General features: G+C 32.7%; 3 protein-coding genes across 5 annotated transcripts; 2 read left to right on the top strand and 1 right to left on the bottom strand.

Moving 5' to 3' along the window:
* Window positions 7,694-10,963, top strand: LOC105160601 (putative glycerol-3-phosphate transporter 1). The gene is made up of 3 exons (XM_011078050.2): window positions 7,694-7,859; window positions 8,800-9,861; window positions 9,944-10,963. The coding sequence occupies exons 2-3, from the start codon at window positions 8,856-8,858 to the stop codon at window positions 10,498-10,500; spliced, it is 1,563 nt and encodes a 520-aa protein (XP_011076352.1). The 5' UTR covers window positions 7,694-7,859; window positions 8,800-8,855; the 3' UTR covers window positions 10,501-10,963.
* On the bottom strand, window positions 14,297-14,751 carry LOC105160600. The gene has a single exon (XM_020693081.1). The coding sequence runs from the start codon at window positions 14,514-14,516 to the stop codon at window positions 14,340-14,342; it is 177 nt and encodes a 58-aa protein (XP_020548740.1). The 5' UTR covers window positions 14,517-14,751; the 3' UTR covers window positions 14,297-14,339.
* Window positions 16,084-24,568, top strand: LOC105160599 (E3 ubiquitin protein ligase RIN2). Of its 3 annotated transcripts, none has more exons than XM_011078046.2 (13): window positions 16,084-16,291; window positions 17,186-17,619; window positions 17,891-17,968; window positions 19,506-19,592; window positions 19,676-19,797; window positions 20,856-20,952; window positions 21,037-21,142; window positions 21,698-21,855; window positions 21,985-22,122; window positions 22,204-22,271; window positions 22,363-22,590; window positions 23,034-23,379; window positions 23,965-24,568. In XM_011078046.2, the coding sequence occupies exons 2-13, from the start codon at window positions 17,380-17,382 to the stop codon at window positions 24,019-24,021; spliced, it is 1,725 nt and encodes a 574-aa protein (XP_011076348.1). In that variant the 5' UTR covers window positions 16,084-16,291; window positions 17,186-17,379; the 3' UTR covers window positions 24,022-24,568. The 3 variants fall into 3 exon arrangements, with proteins under 3 accessions (XP_011076348.1, XP_011076349.1, XP_020549016.1); XM_011078047.2 differs by having other exon boundaries at window positions 16,084-16,371; XM_020693357.1 differs by lacking the exon at window positions 16,084-16,291 and adding an exon at window positions 16,946-16,961.

Raw genomic sequence — 26,503 nt, 5'->3', positions numbered from 1 at the left:
GATAGTTTTTTCTTTTTTACATAATTAACGCTTCTTTTCCAAATTTGGAAAATTAATTTGTAGTTCCTAAACTTTTAGCCAAAAAAAAAGGGAGTGAAAAAGAACGCATTTCTGAAATTCAAAACATAAATAAAAGCAATATATATATATGTATATATAATTATAGTATTTCCATCTCTGAAATTCGAATTCAAACTATTTGAAATTACTAAAAAAAAAAAGATAATTTATAGTCACTTCTTATGAGATTTGATATACTTATATATACATTATTGTTATTTGAAAAATTACAAATACCCCCATGAGTTTATAATTTTAGTGGTGAACTTTCCAAAATAACCTCTTGGATTATGAACTATAATTTTAGATACTTTGTAGAATTTTTTAAAATATTTTTATAAATCAATATTCTCAATGGATATTTACTTTACTCATCCTAATATTCTTTTATATTTTCTCAATATTCTATTTTTTTTAAACAATAAAAATCGACAATGGCAAAGTAATAATTTTTATCTCATCGTCTGAAGACTATCTAATTATTTAATATTTGAAGGAAGTATTTGTAATTTTTAAAATAATGAGAAAATATTCGTGATTATGTCAAATCTCACAAAAAAATTTATCCCTAAAAGAAGACATATATATTTTCATATGTTCTCGTTCTTGTGGGAGTCAACGAATTAATTATCTAAAAAATATTAATTTTCTATTTTTTTTTTCATGCATATAAATTTCCAGTTTCATAAAAATATGGAAACATTTTTCTTCAAAATGATTGTGATAGATCCAGGTTGAATTGAATCGATACACAGCGTACGAGCTGTCGCATACTTGATGTGTTAACACACATTCACAAAATATTTGTAAATTATATTTTGTCATTCGAACTATACTTTTTTTTTATATTTTTGACATCAAAATTTTTTTTGTGTGTCAAATTTATCATTTCAACTTTGCGAAATTTGCATTTTGTTATATATATTCTCTTTTTATTAATTTTTTTGCCAGAAAAATATCATATGATGTCAATATGTGAAAAATATTACATCACATGATTCTTAAATATTATATGTGCACTGCATGTGATGTTTTTTCCCAAAAAAAAAAAAAATGGTTCAAAAGAAGTTATAAATGGCAAAGTGCAAAATCTCGTAAAGTTGACATAAGAAAAAATTAAATGCCAAAGTATAAAAACAGTCATAGTTCGGATGACAAAATGTATTAACCCTAAAAAGAAAATTGTTTATCAAGTGCAATACATATATGATATACCTTACTGTTTGTGTTTGCATTAAAAAAAATAATAATAATAACGCATGTACTGTATATCGACCGATCACTGTTGTATTAATCTAAGGATAATTATATTTATAATTTTTAATCCATGGTCTATTTATATAAAGTACATCTATCTTTTAAAATGTTAAGCATACACTTATTAGAACTTCAACATTATTTATATAAATCATCTTTGTTTTTGTAAGAAATTACTCATACATTTTTTAAAATATCAATATCCTTGCACAAACCAATACATTATTTTATTTTAAAAAAATCTCGTACATCTCAAAAACGTCAAATCACATTGAGAGTTAATTTATTTTATTAGTTTATATAAATTATTCATTTAATTTGTAATTTTATTATATTTAATTAAATTAAATAATTATAATTAAAAAAATAAAAATTATATACATTGAGAGCGCTTTGATCGCCAATAAGTCATTACGTATTTATAAAGAATTGATACATTTGTATCTACTTTTCTTATGTGGTAAAATACTACATGGATCTTTGCAATAGTTTCTGTATTTTGTGGTGGAAATAAATTATAAATTAAATTTATCAATATATATATATATATATATATATTGTAAGTTAAATAATAATAAAAGTTTAAAGTATTTGAAAATAAAATTAAAAATAATAAAATAAGTTGAGGGTGGAGCGTTTGGAAAAATATTCAATATTAAGGGATTAATGACATCGTTATCCCCTGAAATTTGAAGTAATAATATATAAAATTCATGTAGTTTAAAAAATTATAGCAAGTACCCTGATATTTATTTACATCAAATAAATAAATCCTTCTGCTAGTAAAATTCACAGATTTTGTTCATATAAAAAAAATATTGAATGAAAATTTGCCAAACTGAGTTACAGTTCTGTTATAAGTTAAGTAAATCTTTTATAACCAAATTAACTATCCTTACAAAGGTAAAGATATATCTCATGATCACATGCACCAGAGTATGAAAATGTATTAAGATAGTTTGATTAGAAAATATTTGTTCAACATGCAAATAAGTCAATACTAAGTCAATCAACGATACATATGGAGTTTCATTCATTTTATTTTTTTATTGATATCAGAAAATTTAGTGAAACTTGACTAACGGATGGATCTATTAATTATACAGAAATAAACATCAGAGGTCCTAAACATAATTTGTTAAAGCATATTGATTGTACGTGTAATTATATCAAATTTTAAAGAAGAATAGTGTCAATAAACTACAAAAAATTGATAGAAAAATACATGATAAATGCATTTTTTATCCTCAAATATAAGTAGTAATATGATTTTGGTCGTCAAATAATTTAAAATTGCAAATTTGATTCTCAAACTTTAACTTTTTTGGCACTTTTAGTCCTTCCGTTAATATTTTCAATTAACTTAACGAAAATTTCATTTAAATCGAAAAACAATTGCTATTTTTTGCTCAGTTTGTGGTGTTTTTCAAATTATAATCTAAGCATCAATTTTTTCTATTATTTTTTAAATTTTAAAAGAGAATAAATTAAAAGTAAATAAATTTTTAATTAAAAAAATTATAAAATTTATTCACAATTTTTTATTATTAATTTTTTTTGTTAAGATTATTTATAAAATTTATATAAAAGAGACAAGGTCATATGGAAATAGTAAGAACATTCAAGTTATTGTTAGAATTTCCTAGAAATGGAGCGCAATTATGTGGGGTTTCTTGAATAATCACGGGAGAATGTCCCACAAAAATAATTAATGATATTGTGGGAGGATTAAGAGGTAATGTAATAGTAATACAATGATTTCAACGTAATCGTTGACTTTTTTTTGGACATTTTCATCAATCATTTTGTACCAAACTTGCCTCTTTCTAAGTTTCATAAAGAAAAAAGTGATAAGTTAAAATGTAAAAATTAAAAGTATGGGTTAATTATACGTAGATTTTTTTTAAAATAAAAAATTATATTTTTTTTTTTAAAAAATTTTAAAATCATATTTACACCCATTCGAAAGTTCATTGTTTACTCTTGTTCCTCTTTCGTTAGAGTTTGATCTCATTTTTAATTTAACCCCTCATTTAACATTCGTGTAATAATTTTGTATTTATAAGTAAAATATTATAATGATGTTAACCGCATTATGTAAATATATATATATATTATAATTTATCACTTTATAAGTACAAAAATATACATAAAAATGAGATACAAATTAAAATTTATGTAAATTTTTTTTGTTAGATTTAGCATTTTAGTTCATACCCTAACAGAAGGGTGTCAAGTGTAAAGGAACATTTTTAGGAGGGGGTATAAGTTTAACTTTGAAACTTCTTTAGAAAAAAATTGTAAATTTTACATTTTAGAAGGAGTTTAAGTGTAATTAATTCTAAAGTATTTAAACGTAGTAGTTTAAGTAAATAAAAGTAGATAAGAAAGTGTTTGGTAAAACAGGTGGTGTAACACTACCATATTTGTAAAATTACCAAATTATTTTTAAATTTTTCTGATTAGTGGGGTAGATAAAGCTATTCCTTAAGGGTATTTTCGGAATATAAAAAAATGGCCAAGGCAAAAAAGTCATTTAGAGTTCAATTTGTTTATAAACCTTTTATAACTAAGATCAAACATGCCATAAATTAGACTGTATTTTAAATCTAACATAAAAATTGGTCCAAAAATGCTCTAATAAATATGTAGTAATTTTTTTCCCCTTTCTTTCTCTAAAGAGGATCAAATTAATTCCTCAACCCTCTCGAAAAAAAAAATTGATAATAATATAACAAAATGTTAAATCCAAAAGATAACTACAAAAAAAAAAAAATCGGAGATCAATTCAAAAAACATATGGACAATGGTGAAGAAAGTGAAATTTCGCACCGAATTTTGGCCCTTAATAGCGCAAGTCGTGACACCATTAATTTTTTCCGACGGAAAAATAATTACATGTGTAAAATAGATTATTTAAGAGCTATTTTCAAATTAAAATAAAAAAATAATCTAGGTTGAGATACTTGTGACCTGGCGACTCCTTGAACGGGGTGAACTTGAAGCATCCAATTTGGACGAATAACGGTGGTCTGCACACAGAACGTTATGCTTACTTAGCTGGCCCTTAACTAAAACCTTGTGATGGTAAAGTCTATATCCATTCAAGATTTTAGGAGTCTTGATAATGCATATATGTGAATAGATCCCCAATTTATTTATAAGACTCCTGCATCAGAATCAATACGGGCCACATGTCATCGTGTTAACATCGTATGGGCTAAGAAACAAGAGTTGACAATTCAGATATCGATTGAGGACCCAACCTGCTCAAAATGACGCAAATCCCTGAAGTATTTAGGAATTTTCTCTCTAAACGGTGAACTTGTCATTTTTACTATATTTTCTCTTATGAAAAATGTACAGAATAGTTTAAGACTTACAGGCAAACACATATTTAATTACCAATATATAAACTTCTATTCATCCAAATATTATGTACTAAAATACATTGTTCTCTTATTTTGTATCGAAATGAAATTCAAGAAATTAATATTTGTAATGAACCTCCACCAAGTATATATATATACACACACACGTCCCCTCCCCACCTCAAAAGCCCTTGGCTTAAATTGACAGCTTGTGGTGAAGAAATTTTAGACTTTAAACTATATATAACGAAGAACTACTTTTTCAGCCTAAAAAACCTTTCACTTTCCCAGCTGCTCTGAATTCAACGGTTGGAAATTAGGTAGATAGCCCGAAAGCACACCTGTCCTCGTGCCCCAAACATCATAAATCACGCCAAGTACTATTTTTCCTTTCTTTCTACGTAACTTAACATAGTGTTCTAATGAATAACTATACGTGGTGACAAGTTAATATGATGTATATATACCGACATGTATTTTTATTATTATATATTAGTCAAAACGATACAAATTTTAAAAACAAAAATTAAGGATAGCTACACCGTCTTTTTTTTTTAGATTTGGTGTAATTATACGTAAATTTCATATGATTCAAGAAATTACATCTAATTATCTCTGGCGTTTGAGTCTGTCTGACAAATAGATCTATTCGTTAATCAAAATTCATCGAAATTTATTGATATCAACCAAAAAAAGTTGAATTAAAAATCTATATTTATCTTGATTAATTTATTATTTATTTATTGTAGGTCAAACAAATTTTTTCTTACTAAAATACCCTTACAAGGGTGAAGATATAGTCCATCTCATGCATTAATGTGTGAAGATATATAAGGATAATTTAATTAAAAGATACTTGTTTGACCTGCAATATATCAGTAATAAGTTATATTAAATGTTAGGGAAGGACAATATAATTATCCCTAAAAATTAATAGACAATTAAAACTGGAGCAGTGAACATGGAGTGAAAGTGGGGGAACAAATATGATAGTGAAAAGCTGATTTATAATTAACAGTGAAATATACCTAAAGCAGAACGACATTTAACAATGTTTTTATTTAATTATTTTCTTTTTTTTAAAAAAAAAATAAAGGATACAATAAAAGTTTAAAATTTAGGGGCAAAGTGCAATTATGCAATTTTTAGAGGTAAAAGTGTAATTAACCTATAGTTGTATGAGTGCTCTTATAATTGATCATAAAAAGGAATTTCAGATAAATATTTTATTTATTTTTTTTAATATTAAATTCAAATATCTGAAAAGCTAAAATTCTTCCTAATTAAATATGTAAATTTGCACATTTATATAATTTATGGTTTACAATTTAAAATTTCATAACTGCCTTTTAGGCCGTAAACAATGAGTCGTCATCAACTATACATATAAGTCCAAATTTTGTATACATCAGCTGACTATTTCACAAAATAGAAATTAAAGGGGGGCAAAAGTGAAATTCAAAAAAGTAAAATGGTCAGTTTGGCTCCACAATTGTATAATTGATTTTGAAATAAAAGAAGGGATTTGTTATTCGGGATTTAAAATCCGTAATTACAAATGTATATAATTGATTTTGTAAATTTAAATTGAAATTAAACTCTAAAACTAACCTCATACTTATGTTAATCGAAGAGATTAAAAGATTATATAATAATAAAAAAATTATAAGCTACAAATTGTAGTTTTTATAAAAATGTGAATTTGATTAAACTTAATAAATTACAAAAGTGATTATTTAAAAAAAATGGGTGAAACAATATAAAAATTGTATTTGCACTCAAAATATAGATTTAGATAAACTTATAAACTTCTCAAAATATTTTAGAAGATATTTGTAAGCTTATAAATCCTTGAAAATCGTTCGGCAAAATTTCTTTTGAAGAGCTTATAAGATTATAAATTAAAATATTCTGTATCTTATAAGCTCTTTAAAAAAAAAAAAAAAACTTAACCCGACTTTTTTCTAAAAAACTTCTTAGACACTTATTAATTTTAATATCTAATAAATAAGACAAGCTCATAATTTGTTAGTATATTTTATTCTTCACATAATTGACGTAAAAAACTGATATAATTTTTCAGGGTAAATTGCAATGAGTTTTCATGAGATTTATTATAATTATAAATATCCTTTTATTATTTGAATCACAGAGCCAAACGGACACCAACAAAACAAACACAAAGTAAAGAACATTGCACGTTGAATTGTTGCGTTCCCAATATGAAAAGCACTATAAGGGAAAAGTTGGAGATGCTGAAATATATTCTATAATTTCATCAATATGCTATAAATATAGGGTAGGTCTTAATGGAGGTGTACATTAAGTGTTGGGCTATAATTAAGTAGTTTATAAATATTTTAAAATTTATTTATTAAATTATTTAATACAATCAATTATATTAGCATCCGATAATGAATTTTAATAAAAGTACAGATGAAGTTGTCGTGATTACATTTTTTGATAATGTTGTTAATTCTTTGACAATTTTTCTGTACGGATATGAAAGGGTTGTTAAACGTGTTTTTGACATATTATATTTTCTTGATAACTCCAAATGATGAAACCTTTGACATAAAACAAAATTATTAATGAAAACTTATCGATGTTAAGCCGTATTTATTAATCTCTGCGGACTAAATTTAAGAAATTTTATTACCTCATTTAAGATTAATATTTGTCGCGCGTAAAATATTCAGTAGATTATGATGTAAGTAATTTAAATATAATACAGAATCGTATTTGGATACAAGGATTTGATGAAAGAATTAATGATTTGATATTGGGTGGATTTGAAATAATTTGAATTGGGGTTTCAAAATTTAAATTTATTATGATAAAGAAGCTATTTGAATAAATTTTAATGAAATAATTACCCACAATGAGGGGCATATATGTCAAATAAGGAAAAATGAAAATGGGTGAATTAAAAGATTGACAAGGGTATATTTGGAAATCAATATTCAGTGTCTCCAGCTTTAAATAAATGAAACCTCCATTTGCATTCGGCTCTCAGTATCAGCTACTTTGAGAGAAACGTGAGCCATTTTTCGTTCGCTAAGCGAACTGCGAAGAAAAGGAGAGGAAATACGAAAAATTCAGAGAGATTTTGGAGTAGGAGGCCTGAATTCTCTCAGAGCAGGAGATAAGGTTGAGCTCAGGCGAGTCCAGGTAAAGCATTTCATCCATGAATCCATGCTCATGGTTTTTTTTCATTATATTTTGCTTTTTTTCTTTCAACTTTTGTTTTTCAGAAATTTTTGAGCAATTATACGAGTTTTCTAGCATTCATTTCTGAGTAGTATGTGGTGTGGGATTCATTCCTTTTTTTGGTTGCTTTTCCGAATCTCTTTCTCCGTGGTTCTTGAGAATTTATTTGCCTGTTGCACCCTGGAATCAGAATTCATTTTCTCGTTGACGTTATGAATCTGTTTTTTTGAAAATTTGTCGTCGTTCTCCGTTCTGCAACATGTTCCTGGAATTTATTTTTCAGGCTGATGAAGGGTGCAGAATTATGGTTGATTAATTCTGGGTCTAGTTGGTTTCCTTTTTCTTTTCCCCCTGGTTTTTTATTCTTTTTCTTGTTCGTATGTAAGTTTCCTGCTACAGAACAACAATATGGATTGGTCAATTTTTAGAGAACGAATTTTTCCTCTTTTTTGGGTTTAATATAGTCGTGAATGATCGGGATAAGATTACCTATATTTGTTAGTGTATGTGTGTGTGTGAAGCAAATGCTCTGTCAAGATTTTTTAGTACAGAAGACTGGTAAGCCCAGAATTTTTCCGGGAATATAGGGGGAATACTTTGACTTGCAGCTCAAACAATTGTCTGAATTGCTGTATTTTAAGCTAAATTTTCGGAGTCATCCCTTAGACCAAAATGGTTGACTTTTAACGAGCAGAGATTTATTCCAGAATTTTACATTATATAACATGAATTTCATATGCCCCACCTGAATATTTTTCTCTCTTGTTGTTCAATATTTTCTATGGGTTTTAAATTTCGAAGATTTTTTTTCTTTTCAATTAAATTAGTTATATAAGCAAACCTTTCTATTTTTTATGTTTGATTTCGAGTCCTTAATTGTGATTGTTTCGTCCTGTTTCAGGTTCCCAGTTCTCTGTCTGCAGAAGAGGGGCGAAGTTGCTTTTAAGCTATTAATCAATGGGTTCAATTGCAGAACCACCGCCAGAAGTAAATTACAGCAAGCCCCTAGGAATCCGATTTATAGAGTACATAAAAAGATCGGCCATTTCTTACAAGACTCATCAAGCCATTGTCCTTATAGTAACCTTCTTCGCTTACTTGACCTACCATGCTACTAGGAAAACAACGAGTGTTGTAAAAAGTGCTCTTGATCCCCAGTCTCCCGATCTAGACTTGAAATCGCCCTTCTCGTGGAGAAGGGCTTATTCTCACAAGCCATTAGAAAGCACTAGGAATTCATGGGTTCTTGGAGCTGGTTGGGCGCCGTTTAATGGTGCTGATGGAACAGCATTGCTTGGCGAGCTTGATGTTGCTTTCCTCTTTGTGTATGCTGTGGGGATGTTCTTTTCTGGGCATGCAGGAGATAGGATGGATCTCAGAATTTTTCTAACTATAGGGATGGTCGGAACTGGTTTGTTTACGGCCCTTTTTGGTATTGGATACTGGGCGAACGTCCACTTATTTTATTATTATTTGATCGTCCAAATGCTTGCTGGCTTGTTCCAATCTACTGGATGGCCCTCAGTCGTTGCGGTAGTTGGCAATTGGTTTGGTAAGAAGAAGAGAGGACTTATAATGGGTATCTGGAATGCTCATACATCTCTTGGTAACATTACCGGTTCTGTGGTTGCTTCAATATTGTTGAAGTATGGATGGGGTTGGTCCATGGTTGTCCCTGGTTTAGGAATTGCTTTTGTGGGCATGGTGCTGTTCTTTTTCTTACCGGTTAGCCCTGAGTCTGTTGGAGCTAGTATGGATGACGATGAGTTGCTGTCTCCCAGGAAAGAAGGAGAGGAAGTAACAGAACCATTGTTGAGAGCAAAGTCAGATGATAAGGATGCTGTGGGATTCCTAGAAGCATGGAGAATTCCTGGGGTTGCCCCCTTTGCACTTTGTCTTTTCTTTGCTAAATTGGTGGCGTACACATTCCTCTACTGGCTACCATTCTATATTAGCCATACAGGTACATGAAATTTCCCAGTTTAAGATCTTTTCAGTGTTTTTATGTCACCTAAGCTCATTGTATTTCGTTCTTGTTGCTGCAGCTATTGAAGGGAGATACTTATCGAACGAGGAGTCTGGAAACCTCTCGACGTTATTTGATGTCGGAGGGGTGGTTGGTGGGATCCTGGCAGGCCATATTTCTGATCGTTTAGGTGCTAGAGCCATAACGGCAGCGAGTTTCATGTACTGTGCCATTCCAGCTCTCTTCTTCTACAGAAGCTACGGGCACGTCTCGATGACTCTAAACATCATACTCATGTTGATCACGGGCATGTTTGTGAATGGGCCTTATGCTCTTATAACGACTGCAGTTTCGGCTGACCTGGGAACACACAGCTCATTAAAGGGCAACTCGAAAGCACTAGCCACAGTTACCGCCATTATAGATGGAACGGGCTCTATCGGGGCTGCCATTGGACCATTGCTAACAGGATATATTTCAACTAAGAGCTGGAGTGCTGTTTTCACAATGCTAATGGGTGCAGCCCTGATAGCTGGTCTGCTTCTAACGAGGCTGGTTGTGGCTGAGGTGGCTGCAAAGATTCAAGGGTTGAGGTCAGAGCTAACAAGGTCGAGGTCTCCCGAAACAGAAGTATAGTTGTTCTAAGGTGCCGTAAATGTTCTGATTGCTTACAACTAAATGTCATCAATTATCTCTTTGATGAGTTACTGCAGTCGATATGATTGAAGAAATGGTAAAAGACTTGAGAGTTTGCTATCTCAGAAAGAAGAAGGTGTTTTATATCCATCCTTCTTCATGGTTTGAAATTGTGATGGGAAGAAGTAGTGGTTCACTTGTTTTTCACTTGTAAAACATGGCTTCGTTGTATATTCTTGTATGAATATGGGTTTGGCCATCGTCCCCCAAGAAAAGGCTAGAGGAAATGATTATCAAGATTTGCAGATTATCATGTGTTTGTTTGTCTGATAGAAGGATTAATTGTACACATCCGTCCAATTCGATGTCTTTTTTCAGTTGTGATTTGGATGTGATGTGCATTATTGTATCAAACTACTAGAACTCAAACGTACTGATTAAGTGGGTATTTCCCATTTCTTTTCCTTGTGTAGTTGGATGCCCTTGTGAGACTTCGAGGAGCTGTTCTTGTAGTCGGTCCCTCTTTCAAGAACTTGAAAGGTTGTTTTACAACTGAATTTGAAGCTCAACTATTCATCGAAAATGATATAGTTATTTGAGATCCAGTGTTCCTCTCTTTCTCTCCTCTCTTGATTGCTTTCTCTTGTCAAATTCTTGCATTTTTCAGCGTCCGTTTTCTTGTAATCTAAGAATTAGGTGAGTAGAGACTGGACCACTCCATTAAATATTTTAGGTCCCATTCGACATGTATATTTTGTAGAGGCAAGTACAATTCAAGTTCCTCACCACTGCAACTTGAGTGTTAATACCAACAGCATAGCCCTGAGACCGGGATTCTACATTGTGAACAAGGAAAGAAATTTATAAATAACTCTACAAACAATATTTCAAACTACTTGGATTAATTCATGAGAAAGAAGCACATAAGCCCCAACCCTGCTTCACTCTGGTATTGATAAAGTCTGAAAAGCAGCAATATTTTGAAGAAACTGGATATACAACACAATGATTTATTACACAATGTGAAACTTTGAAACTCAAACATCAAGCTTTAAAGATCCGTGGGCCCTTTCTTGAACTCAATCAAGCTTTCTTGAAGGGATTAGCTTTCGGATCAAAACAGCCCCTTCAGGAAGATACTGATGTTGAATAATTAATTTTGTCAATGCAGATAGAAGGTTACAGAAAAATAAAGCTACGGCTTTGAATGATTCTGGTATTTCACACTCTTGAAGGACCTGTTAAATCAGTCTCAACTTGACATAACAAGAAGTCGTTTTCCAAACCCAAAGGAAACAAAAAAACGCTTTCTCTAATATTTTGGGGAAAATACCAGAAGGGCCTTTATCCAGAAAGTTGTGTGTATATTAACAATACATCAAAACCACAACTTATCATACCTACATCCAATTAGTGAAGCCTTGTTTTGTTTAACAGAAAAGTCCTTGTGCTCTGGCTTTTCCTTTCTCCAAAACTATATGCAGCTCTAGTTCCAAACTTCTAATGCTTCTGCAGATCTCGTCTCTCTATTTTTCTCTGTTGCAACAATAGAAAGGTAATCACCCTTTTAGTAAAATGCATGTCTAAATGGTTGGGATAAAGGCAATCCGCATGCGTGCAAATTGATGAACTAATAAAACCATGATCCGCAAAATTGCAATTTAATACAGCAATGGTACGGAAAGAGCTGAGGAGAGGAAACAAACTCGAACGTTTGTGGCAGTTTTAAATTTGAAATGTTATATCATTCACAAAAAGTTAAAAAGTAACAAATCACAAAATCAATTGACTTGCTCCAACTAACAATTTGGTTGTGAAGGTGTGAAGAATGATTTTGGACATTTTATCACAAGAAGCCTTGACCTTTGAATATTAAAGTTTGGATCTTAATTTCTTTCTCTAATTCCTATAAAACTTTAGTATTCCAAAGAAACTCTAGGTGAAATTTCTAATATACAATTTCCAATAAGCAAGATGGCTCCCAGAAAGTAAATTCATTAATACGAAGCCGCAGAAAGGCAGCAAACAACAAATCTATCAAACTGAGAAAATACTTTAGAAGAGAACTCGGACAACTGTTTCTGAAATGAGTATTGTTATACCTAACTTAGGACCCCATGATTACACCAGCATAGATCATATATTTGTACATGTCCCACAAGGAGTATGATACAACAGGACAGTATACTGAATACAAGAGCAAGTGCAGGTGTACTGCAGCATCACATTCTCTGCCTACTCAGTCCATTATCATTTGATTCTAGGAGTAACTTTGACTTATTCAGGATCAGTATAAGTCATAACAAATCTTCAAGTTTTCAAGGACATTTCTTCCTGTCGAACAAGGCCACAACCTTTCTCCTTGATCCTTTATTTGAGCCAACTTTTCTAGATCTTGCAAATCTAGATTCTGATATACTACCAAAACTCTAATAGTCCAGAGCACAAATTCATGTTTTTTTATAATATCTTACCAAGAATCGGCATTTTCTGGAGAAATGAAGCCGACAAAGACAAAAGTTATGTCCTTCGAGTTACCTCATCCTTTTCCGGTTTCCAACATCAATTGAAGCTTAGCATGTCAAGCTCGCTAGGTTTCCTGTAGATTTTATTCTCTACCAACTAAAAGAAAAAAGAGAGCAATAACCAACCAGAAAGCAAAGCAATAAAGGCTCCAAGAAGATGAATCCTATTCAAACTAGTAAATAAGCCATGGATGCCTCAAATCCTAGCTCTCTAATGTAAAATGAGAAACCCAAACAAATTACCAATTTGTTTGGTCCATAGATTTTGATGAGGAAAGGAAAATGTTAGGAAAAAAGGAATTATGAAATCAAAAGAATATAGATTTCAGGTTTCTTTAGTTTTCTCGGACCATAAGTTGAGATAAAATGGGAAGAAAGAAGGTGAGTGTTGGAAGGAGAGATGACCATATAGACTTTTCTCTCATTTTTCCCAAGTTACACAATATTTTCGCTCAAGTTTTCTTTTCCTCAGTATGTTCCTTAGTATGCAAACAACCAAAGTTATCTTCTCTAGGTGTTTTCTTTTCTTTTACTCGCAAAATACTTGTAACAAACATAGCTTACAAGATCAATAAAGAGAAGAAATTGACATACTAGCTGTCGAAAACTCTTGAAACTAAATGCTGTGCTCGATGCTGCGCACTTGGAAAATGGCTATAGAAGAATTTCCCCATTACTTCAATCAACTACACTGACTGTCATGTATCAGGCAGGCACATTATTTAAGATCCAGGGGACTTCAGTTATTATATGGAGCAAACGATATCCTGCCATGTTGTAAACGCGAGTAAAACTGAGAACTTATCATGTCATTCCACTAGGTGAAGACATGTTGCAATAGGAATAAATTTATAATCTCAAGATTTCCAACTCCAGTCTTAAATTCTGAAACCACCCTGTTATTGTATTTCCGAGTTTCTATCCATGCTAACAACTCAAATAGCACTTCTACCCAACACCAAAGGAAAGGGATCCCACTTATCCCCTCCAACACCTTATGGCCACGGCTAATGGGCGAACTTGACTGAACCTCATGCCAGTGGCATACGTTTTCAATGCATTCGTGTTCAATATAATCCTATCACATAGCAAATCACTCAATCAAATTCTTATCCTGAACAATCTAAAACTAGCCACAACGCAGTCATTGTTCAATGAACTTGGCGGAGCGCTTGAAATACAATAAAGTCAACAAACATCAGGTTTATCCACAAAACTAAATGAAAATGATTTCTAAAAAAAGGAACAGAAAGAATTCTTCGAGGGAACACCTGTAATCAAGTCAATCAAGTTCAGCCCCGCCGAGGGGGAGTGTCATACGGCGTCATCGCCAGGCTTCTTAGGCTTGCGGTATTTTTCTTCCACTTGCTTGGCAGTAAAAAGGGCCTCGTACACGACCTTCTTGATATTGGGAACCTTGTAATTCTGGGCTATGTAAATTCCGCAGACTGTTCCCGCAATGAAGGAGAAGCTGCTTCTTATTATGCCCATCTCCCACTGCACTATTGACTATTGTATTTCTTCTTCCTCGGTAGAATAACAGCAGCAAACAGAGATCAGGGTTTTGCTTTCTTCTGGGTTCTCACCACTTTGTTTTGTCTAACGATTCGAGAGCAATCTAGAAAATGGCCAATTCCCCCGGAATCGTCCGCCCCGCGCAGCTCGGCTGTTTCCGCTTGATGGTGTCTGATAAAATGCCAGTGGTTGCTAAAGCCGTGTTTGGAAGCTTCTAATGCCACTTCTTTCACTTAATTAATTCAAATTAATATTATTTCAAAGAGTAGCCAATCTTGTTTTCCTTTATAATTTAGTTTAGATAATGAATAATTAACAACATTTTTTATTTATTGTATATTTTAGTTAGTTTTATTGTATAAAATATCATAAATTGTTGACATTATTTTTATTTTAAAATATGCTTCTCTTATATGTAGGCACTAATTTTTAGTAAGAGAATATATTATTTATACCCACTATTATTTTACCTTTTTTTTACACATTTCTCTAATTTTAAATATTATTAACTTGTAATATTATTCGAATAATATTATATAAAAAGAAACAAATATAAAAGTAATAGAATGTATATCAATCGTTTTTTAAGTGCCTACATTAATATCTATCAATAATTTGTGACACGTTTTATGTGTATGCAAATTCTATAATATTATCTAAAATAAACTATTTATTATTAGATTAAATACACTTTGTGTCTCTGAATATGCATTTTATCTTATTTATACCCTTAAAGTATGATAGGTAACAAAAATATCCTGACAAAATAATTTGACATTGATAAGATAAAAATATCATTCCCTTATACTTTTTTTTTATTCTATTTTCTAAAATATGTTTTATTAAAATATCTCTCGAAACTATTTTTAGTGATATAAATTTTTACTCATATTTTATTTTAAAAATGATATTTATAATTTATAATTTTTTATAAATTATGAAACGTAAAGAAATGTTTATAAGCTCAATATATGCAAATATATTTTATAAAGTAAATAAATTATGTGGGTTAATTTCACTTTTATACCCAAATTTATTAACTTATAAATTTTATTCAATTACATGTCCACATACTAAAAATATATATAGAATATTATATATTAACTATCTTATAAATTTACAGATTTTACAGTATATATAAGTTCAATTTAATATTTTAAATTTGTATTAAAAATTTACTTTTATAAAAAGTTCAATATGTATAACAACACACTAAAAAATTATATAAATTATTTACGAGTTGTGTAAAAAATATAAAAATTATAAATTCATGGGAATTTGTCGGGCATGATAATTTTCATCAGTCCCGATAGACGCGTCTCACGCTCGTCCCGTTGCTATTACTAATTACATTAACACCTTTAAAAAAAATATATCTATAATTTCCAAAAAGTAAAAATATTTACTCAAAAGAGTTTAATTTAGTGGTAAAATTATAGGCATAAAAAATTGTAAAATGGGAGAGAAAAGAAAGCAGGGGCATGGAGATGGAGGGGTGGGTAAGGGTAACTACCGATTCCAAACAAGAGATTTAAGTAAAGGACAAAATAAAGGTAGATAGATAATTCTGCTTGCAGAATCTCGTTCTGATATTTTTATATTTTTACTCCCATAATAAAATATATATACAACAAAATTTACCCGCAATTACCTTTTCCCGCAAAAAGTCTCTCATCTCCGCATAAAAACAGAGAAAAAGATCACAGATTTCTACTTATCTGCCGACGCCTTCAAATTCTCCTTTTGTAATTGTAAGCAATTTTTGTTGAATCTTGTTGTTCTCGTTTTTGTTTCGTAGAATTCGCACGTATTTGGGTATTTACTCGTATAGGTATGCCGACTGATTCGTGCGTTGATTCGTTACTGTTGTAACTGTTTAATGTTTATGATTCAATCAGTTTCTGTTTCTTTTTTGTCGATTTTTTTGATGCCTTGTTGTTTTCTGATGGTGTGAATGTTGTGTAGAATTTTGCATTTCGTTCTTAGGGTTTGACTTGCGTGCTCCCCGTTTTGACTGTTGTGGAATGAGGTCTCTAATCAGAAAACTCAGTGTTGTCTGCTAGCAAATTAGTTTGAATTCTGTGGGAATTTATGGAGAATTAATGTTTTTCTGCAGGCCTGGGTTTGTTTTTTGTGCTTATGCAATAATGCTTGTGTGAATGGAAAATGTTATGGTTATCTTATTTATGTTTAGAGTTAAAAATGGATTCCACGATACCAAAACATGGAAAGAAGAGGAAAATGCAGTAAAATAAATTTCTTGAGTCAGGGTAACCATACTCTAAAATCTAAATTTTGAATTGATATGCATATTTTAGTCTCTAAGGATTCTTTTTCAGTATCACATCTTGCAGCTGCTTCTCATTGACTGAAGAGTAGATATCGACATAGTATTGGATTCAGTTCGTTATGGTTGGTAATGTACGTGTAAGGCTGTGGTTTTTAATATCCTTAAAACTTTTCTATTTAATGTTTTGACTTCATTTTCTGCAATTTGACTGCTCTTTTGCTTTATTATAACGAAAATGCTAGAAAAACAAGTAACAGTTTGTCATTCTGAAATCTGAAATTCGGAAGGGTTTTACTCCTCTTTATGCATTTCTCATCTTCTGATCTGATCTTGAACTATCTGGCTCATTTTGCAGGAGCTATTGTTGCGGACTGATGTTCTCTAGATAATATGAAGGGATCTCCCTTGAAACTTTTTAACTAATCTCTGTTATGTGCTTCTGAGTTGCTGATACATTATGGTTGGTTTTGTGGAGGAGGGACAATGCTGAATTTACTCTCATGAAAAATTTGGAATTTGGCTTTGGGAGAAGAACTGTATATATTTCCCATGGGTGTGAACTTCTTGTCCATTTCTGTGGTCTGTACCGTTATGAGCCTCATTGGCCTCCAGTATTGGACAGATATGTCACTTGAAAAATATAAATCAGATGGTTTGATTGTTGATGATTTTATCAATTCGGAGGATGCAAGCCATGCCTTGGAGCTGCTATTGGGTTCATACACCACTCTTGCATTGGTGGCCAGTTTTGCACTTAATGTATTTATCTTGATAATTTTAAGCCTGAAGGTAATTTTCTCCAACCTATCTGATTAATTTAATTTCTATTTTTTTTTTCACTCTATTGAAATGGAATGGACCGAATGGCACACCATTCGGTGTTGAAACTAGTCTTATTGTATTAAGTCTTTAAAATCTTGTTGGAGGTTATAGCATTCTGTTTGAATCTGCGGGAATTTATTGATATTTCTGCTTTGTCATGGTCATTGTTTAAATCTGTATTGTCGGGGTTCTTCAGCAAACAATAAGAATGCTCACACACTTGCTCTTTCTATTGCAGACAATATTCTTTTCAGAGTTGTATACATCTGAGATACGGAAAATGCTTGAACGGCTCCTTAATTATGTCATTTACAAGGTAATTCAGCTGCATTATACTTTAAATTACAGCATGATTTTTCTGCTACACGTAATCAGGTTTGGAGCTGTATTCATTTGTTTGCTTTTCTTTCTTGGAAATATTTTTCTATGCCAGGAAGATTGTATGGTTTAGATATGTCCTATGGATGCTACACTGTTTTTCTTTTTCCTTGGGTAACTATTGGGAAGCATATGCTACTTTGGGATGGGGATGATTACTTTTTCATGCTTCAAGTAGGGGACAAAGAAAAGCACTCCAGTCTCCATGTTAATTTCAGATAGATGCTTAAAATTTTTTATGGTTATTCGCCAGATTGTTATTTTTCCGATCATTTATGATCAGATATTAGATTTCTTTGAGCTTATTTTTCTCTGGATATTCTCGAGATTGTAAATTCTCAAAATTCATTTAATGCTTTAACTGTATTATCTCTAGCAATTAGATTTCTTTGAGCTTACTGTGTACCCCTGCTTCCTTTATCCACAATTTCATACCAAAATTGCATTGCTCCTTGAGGCTAGGCTGTGGAGACCAGCTAAAACTTTGTCTTTCTCCACCTGCGAAATTGTTTGTTGACCACAATGATCTCTATGTATCAACCATGAGATTAAATTAAGTCGATGAGCATGCACCTTATTGAAAAAGATTTGTGACCTTGCTTTGGTTCTCCACTCTGCCTTTCCTCTTTCGTTTATGTGTTGTCATTTCAAATATCTCTTCACCTTCCCTTTCTTTCTTTTTGGTAATTTTACCAATTGTTATTTGTTAACTCAAAAGGTAATAAAAGCTTTGATTAGTACAATGCCTTATCTCATTGTTATATCTGGTGGGCTGTATGGATCCTATTTGTACACTTTGCTTAGTGAAAGGCCATTGTGAAGTTTTAAGAACAACTTCTGTCCTTTGTAATTACCTCATTGCTTGAATTTTTTTTGTAACCTCTTTTCTAGGATACCAAAAATACCAGTTCAATTACTATTAGAAGTATTTGAGTATGCCTCAACCATTTCAATCATTTATCCGTGAATTTTTCTTCACTGGTTTCCACCACCCAAAATGTACTTCTTCTTCCTATTTTTCCATCTCACTGAAAAGCCTTCACTGTCATAGTTCCACAGAATAGGGCACGGGGGGTTTTTGGTTTTGTTTTTTCAATAAATTTTGGTGGCATATTTCATAGTTCCACAGAATAGGGCATGAATTTGGTTGATGACTTTTTCCTGTGGAGAAGACGCACAAATGCACTTCACAAGCCTTGTCAACACAGTTGGGTACTGGTCTAAGTGGCCCTAAATGCGTAAGCTCATGTCCACAAGTAGGAGCACCCTAACTCCATAATTACTATCATGCATGGTTTTGCAGCTTGAATCAGTGAAGTTGAATGCTAAGTGTGGTTGAATTGAAATTTGATAATTGTACCTGTTTGACTAACCAAGTTACCAAATATACATGATTGTATCTTTTTGTCCTCTGGATAATCTTGTTTTACAGTTGTTTGCGTGTTCAAGAGCTGTGATTGATTAGCTTTTTACAGGGAACTTTTCTTCCCTTAGTAGTCCCACCAACAGTATTTCAAGCAGGACTATGGTCAACTTGGTTAGGTGTGCTTTGTTTCTTGAAGGTATTCACTGAAATTATGCAAGCAGATATAGGCTTTATGTGATTGCTTATATTTGATGGAATTTATTCATGCACATTGAACAGATGTTTCAAGCTTTGGCTAGGGATCGTCTTGAACGATTGAATGCTTCTCCTTCTGCTACTCCATGGACATACTTCCGTGTATATTCTGCGCTGTTGCTTGTTCTCTCTGTTGACTTGCTCTGGTATTTGCTAGTGCAATTGCTATTTAATTTTATTTTCATTAGAACAAAAGTTAATCTTGTATTTGAGTTGAAGAACATGAAATGGTTGGCCATGACAGTGCAAACAATCTTAAGAAAGTATTGTGTTGTGTGGGATAGAAGTTTCCCCCAAATTTGCTCTATTCTCTCTATGTTTACTAGTTGTTAGGGTTTATTTATTACACAAGTATGTAAAATGCAGGTTATTTTCTCTGTAGCTATATCCTTAAGAGCTTCCTTGAGGAGCTTTACTATACCATTATTTTTATGTAAGAAAGGAAGCAACTTCACCTTTCAGAAGAATCTCTCAATAAGCTTCATGTTGTGTGTGCTCCTCCCAGCCTGTTCGTGTTGAGGCCATTAAAATCCATCTCAGCACCCTGTCCTGTCAGTAGTTCTTTTGTTCCTTATTTTCTATTTCACCCTTTCCTTTATTCTTGGCATAAAACACCTCCATATTTCCCAATGATTTTGATAATGCTTCCTTTGCACTTCTCTCGAAATGTATTATTTCTTGTGGGCAAACCTATTTAGTTCCATCCAGTCTCATGATGCCACCAATTTTCTTGTTTCTTGATCTGTCACTTGGTTTCAAGTTGCCTTCTGCTATGGGCGAACATGTCAAGATGCTGTAATCTTGCATGCTTGATATATTCTTGAATGAAGACCCATATTCCATTTTTAATTGTATACTGGGTGCACAGTTTGTAGTTGTAGATTAAGGGGTGCTTTTCAATATACAGAAATCCTTGGACAAATTCATTTAATTAGCCATACAGGCAAGAGAGTACCTAACTTCTGGGACTTTAGATATGTGGAGTGATAATTGGTGGTGACTTTAGTACATACCTTGCTAATTCCTAGCATACATGTCCGTTGTGCATGTATGGATTTCTTCAATTTCTTGCAATAAATGTTATAGTTTCCTACACCAAATATTGACCCAGGCCCAAACTTTTCAAGTTAATCTGCACACAAGTCTATGCTTTCTTTATGTGGGCTTACCCAAAACTTCTAACTAATTTCATCTGTTATTCCAGGATATTGCTGTGTCTGACAATACACAATGCAGCAAGTTCATCAATGTTTCTGTTGTTATTTTTTGAGCCTTTAAGCATTGCTTTTGAGACGTTGCAGGTAATGCTGGCTTTTTCTAGAACTGACGGCATTATCATATGCAGCTCCCATCGTTGCTGACAGTTTGCTATCTTTAACCTGTAGGCCATTGTGGTTCATGGGTTTCAGTTGCTTGAAATATGGTTGCATCACTCGGCAGTAGATGGTGCAAGTTGCCGATTATCAAAAATTTTTGATGTATCCCCTGCTGGTAAGTTTCAAAGTTCTCTTCAATTGCCTTTTTAGTATAGCTATTTTTGTTTAAAATTAATTAGGGTTTTATATTCCAGAGTTCCATTTCCATCTTTGAAGAAACATATTTTTGTTATAATCAGGTCTTCAATGAAAAAGTTGTTGCTGATTTTCTTTTAATTTTCCAAATTGCTGCTTCTCTGCATATAAGTTTGTTTCTGTGAAGCAGAAGTAAACTTATATATCCACATGCAGTTAATACAAAACTGTTACCACATTAGGTGTCATGCTGAAGTGGACAGCTTCGAAAACAATTTTTCTGGTGCTTTAGAGTTTAGCTTGTATCTGCTGATGTTGAAAGAGGGAATGGCCTACTTTTGATGTGGAACTTTTTGATAGAATGCCAGCAGATATTGGAGCTTTCCATTTGCAATTCTCTTTTATCATTCTTTTTGGAAAAAAAATTCATTCTGGCTTGTATCCCATGTGCATAATTACATTTGTCCTATACTACAGCTAGTCGTGATCCAATATGTTGCCATTTAGTTCTCTGATGCTGCACTTTTTGTCCTAGGTTCCTTGGGGGAATGGAAAGGCATCCTCATCCGGAATTTTGGCTTTTTCCTTGACATGATGACAATGTTAATGGCTCTAGCTCACTATCTGCACATTTGGTGGCTTCATGGCATGGCATTTCATCTTGTTGATGCTGTCCTTTTCCTGAATATCCGTGTAAATGTTCTCTCTAATTACTACTGCATTTACAATCCATGTAATCCCTTTGATCATGTTGTTATGCAGGTGTATCTTATTATCCTCCTCATTTGTTGTCTGTACTTATAGTACCTCTTACTGTTTTAGGCCCTTTTAAGTGCAATTTTGAAACGTGCTAAAGGTTTCATCAAACTACGTATAGCTCTGGGAACCCTTCATGGGGCCCTTCCTGATGCTACATCTGAGGAGCTCCGAGCATATGATGATGAGTGTGCTATTTGTAGGGTAATTTTAACTAATGTTTTTCTTCCATATCTCATATAGTTTATTCAATATCCAAGCATGTGATACATTGAAAATTGGCAGGAACCGATGTCAAAAGCGAAGAAGCTGTCTTGTAAACATCTTTTCCATCTTGCATGCTTGAGGTCTTGGTATGTTGGTATAAGCTGCTGTCTTGTAAACATATTCTTTGTTGTAATTTATTTATTCTAAGATGTAAAATTTTTATTGATCCAATAACAGGTTGGACCAGGGTTTAAGTGAGAGTTACTCTTGCCCCACTTGTCGGAAGCCACTTTTCACGGGCAGACCTGAGAATGTGGTCAACACCACGGCTGCAGAAATTTCAAGAGATGAGCAACTTGCTCGTCAAATGAGTACTGGACTTGATAGGCCAAATCTTCCTGGTCATAATACGCATCCTGGAGTCTTTAATAACCCGTCACAGAATACAGAAACTGGTGATTGGAGGTCTGGTTTGCTCTTGGTGTCAATTCATTCACTTGGACCTTTTCTTTATTAATGTGAAGACGAGTACTTGTTATTTATTTAGCTGGGAGGAAGATAGCAGATGCCACTAACTTTATTATTCTTATTGCTGTGACTGTAGGGTTTCTCTGTCATATTATCTAATGTTCTTATTTCGGAACAAAGTTCCTAAATTTAACAAGAACATAAGTTCAACAAGAAAAGGTTGGGTACTGGAATGGGCATAACTGAATGCTGGTTTTATAGCAAGTTTCATGCGATTAATTTACTAAATATGGGTACATGTTGACTGGTGCATCTCACTTTTTTGCTTGTATACTTTTGGTTTCTGATTTGGCCTGCTCTGTCCACCAACTTTTCTTCATTCAGAGTTTAGAATTAATGGTAGTTCTTTCTGCTTTCCTTTGCGCTCCTTTTCCTTATAGGAGGAGCGGAATTGATTCAAGTTGGTTGGGTTTAGACGGAGCTGGACCATCTGGATTTAGTCGTGTTCAGATGGTAATGAGGCAACTTGCAGCTGTCGGAGAGACTTATGCCCAGACTGCCCTTGAAGATGCTGCATGGAGTCTGTTTCCTCCAAACTCCTCTCAGGCTAGTACATCCAGATCAGCCATCCCCCCTGCTGGTCCAATACGATATCCTAGAGATGCTGGTGGATTGCATGTAAGGTCGACATCAAGTGTTCCAAATGACAACTTAGCAAATATGATTGCCATGGCTGAAACAGTTCGGGAGGTGCTGCCCCACATCCCTGATGACATAATCTTCCAGGTATAAAGTTCAGCTCAATATTTATACTGAAGAGAATTTTCTGTCTGCATTATTTTAGATATTTCTCATGCCTTGTGACATCTAGCTTTACATCCTGATTCCAACTACTTGTCTTTCACATTAATATCTGTTGTTGTCATAATTTAATCCATGATTATTGGAATTGTACACTTTGTTGTTTTTTCTTCAGTAAACAAATTCCATTAAATACACGAAAGTATATGGATAAGCTACCCAATAGTCCCAGAAAATATATCTGGCGGCTGATTGCTACCAAACCAATTACACTTCGTGCCCATTTAGCAAGATCATGGGCATACACATTAGGATCTCTACGACGATAATATCAGAGAACGAGAATGATATTATTACATTAGGACCAACTATAATATAAGTCTAAAATGTTTCTTTCACAATTTCACAGAGAAACAATCATACTTGTTTGCATCATAAACTATGTGGCATACTTGTGGGTCTGATTGGTGGGATTCATGTTATCTTCAATATAAGACGGCCTCTTACACTTGCCTCTTTTCCCCTTTTCCTGAGAACCTTCTCATATTTTCAATTTACTGGTATTTGCAGGATTTGCAACGGACAAATTCTGTGACGGTCACTGTGAATAATCTTTTGCAAATGTGATGCTAATTGATCTTTTATCTCTAAAGTTCTTTTCTCTGAGACCTAGTGAAGGCTAAAAGCAGGTTCAGGCTCGGGATGCATGAAATTATCTGGTTTTGCGCCTTTTTGTGCATAAACCTATAAGCTTTACTGCTGTACATAGAAGCATCATACCAAAAACATTCCTTGGGGAAATGTGCAAATAGTTACTCTTGTAAGGAAATAAAATAATTTCACTCTGTATGAAACTATGAATGCCCAGACAAGTGGGCTTTTGTTGCATCACAATGGTGTATCAGCCTTGATCTTGTCTTGAGTATCCTTTGCGACGCCTTGACCTGTGGCTCATCCAATTGATTGTTACATCTGATCTCACTTGTAACTTCGTGATCAATGGCACAAAAGCTAATTTTCACAAAGATGGTGATCAAATTCCAGCATCTGAGAAATTTGTGAGAAAGTGGAATGGACAAAAGTAGATTGGTTTCATTTACTTTTATGTTGTTGAAGTATATAGTTTGCTTGGCTTTCAGAGCTTTCCAACTCTGATATCCTAGAGGTTTCTTCACATTTTATTGCATGGTATCCACTATCTTGTTCCTCGACTTTCTCTTTTCTCAACCTTTGATACAGATGAGATGCTAAAATATGCGCACATCCTACAACTGAGTCCGAATTTGAGTAGACCCCATTTTCTTGTCTGTACGAGTCTTCTCTTTCACAGTGCATGCTTTGATTTAGAGATTTATTTGTATTTGATTAGTTTTAATATGTTGTTAACTTTGACGAATGAATCATCTAATTGAACCGTATCTGTTGGAAGGATATTTATAGTACTTGTAAACAGTCTTTTTCATTATTTATTTTGGGATTTGTACATCAAATCTTAATCTTTTGTATTTATTTGACGCTGTTCCGATAGCTCAATAAGTTTTACCAAATGTTTGGGATTTGTACGTCAATTTACAAACATTTACAATAATTAATGGAGTTCAAAATAGTCTAACTCACCTAGTTTCAACTATAACTGTATCAGCACTACACATAGATAATAGCTAGATTCAACAAGCAATGGATTTGGATTTGGAGCTGCAAGTGCAAGTGGAAAGCAGATATCAAGGTTTGATATCAGATCCAAGAAAACATTAACTAGATGATTACAATTATATTCCTGCCAGGGATACGTCCTACATGATAGTTATAATTGTATATACTGTGCAACCTTAATTTTGACTCTATTAAACATTTCACTAAAACCAAATGAAATTAGTATTACATGAGTGAGGGTGAGAGTATAACACCATTCTCATATTTTAATACAAAAGAGATGCAGAAATGTTTCCAACTCTTTCATCTTACCAACATGTTGTGATTGGGACTTTTCCTAGGTGAAGCCAACACCTGAAAATCCTCTCATTTGTTTGTGGGGTACTACTACTCCCTACACCCCACTTACTTCTTTTCCAAAATGATGTCATGAAACGTACACACACCCACACACTACAACAAGTACATGAAACATCATGTTTCCCAAACAATGACTTCATTTAGAAAAGCATTCACAACCCACTTCAAAATTAAGTTAAAATATATAAATACTTTTTATCTTTTATAAAATTATAGTTACATCATACCTTATGAGGAATGTCATTATAGTATTTTTCAGAAAGTTTTGTGTGAATTCTGCTTTGCAATTACAACTATGATCTCGATAAACATATTTATGATTTTATAAAAGTCTTAAAATATTTATATATCATCCTAACCTTAATCAATATAATTTACCCTCTAGAAAAGGAAGGCCCCAATTTGAATTGAATACTAATCAATGCTGCTGATTGAAGTCCGACATATAGTCTTCCAAGAAAGGGAAAAACAAAAATTACTTCGTACCTGTACAGCATAAATTACAATGGATTAGTTCATATGCAAGGAATTAATTGACCAGTAAATGCAAGAAAGATAAGATGCATTATGGAGGCAACACGTAGCCTTTGGGCCCTGAACGTGAGTCCTGTAGCTTGGGGTCTGTCTGAACTATCAACTGTTGGAGAATGTGAGGTTCGTGGGGGGAGACAGACACTGCCACCTGAACACTCATTTCCTGCTCAATCATACGTCTTTTCAAACACGTAACTGCATCTTCTACTCCAACAGTTTTTCTTGTCTCCTCAAACACATAACTCTTTGTTTAATTAAGATTCCAGAGCGAGTCGAGTTTATTAAATTCGGATCAATTACAATTAGTTTTTTAAAATTTGGTATACTTAAAAATATGTTTTTATTATTTAAGAAATTATTAATATTTTATTAATTATAACAGTTGTCTAACAATTAACCAAATTTACTAGTTTCAATTAGATTTTCCTCTATTTTCGATGGTGAAAGGATTAAAAATGCTTTTGTAGTTATGAATTATAATTTTAGTTATTGTTAAAAAATTTCTCAGTTTTCTTAATGATTTTTTTTAATTATAATTTTTCAATTTTTTTCATTTACTTTG

This window comes from Sesamum indicum, linkage group LG4, assembly GCF_000512975.1.
Source record: "Sesamum indicum cultivar Zhongzhi No. 13 linkage group LG4, S_indicum_v1.0, whole genome shotgun sequence".
NCBI lineage: Eukaryota > Viridiplantae > Streptophyta > Magnoliopsida > Lamiales > Pedaliaceae > Sesamum > Sesamum indicum.
Note: the sequence above shows the minus strand (reverse complement) of the source record. Positions and strands in the feature narration are given on the sequence as shown.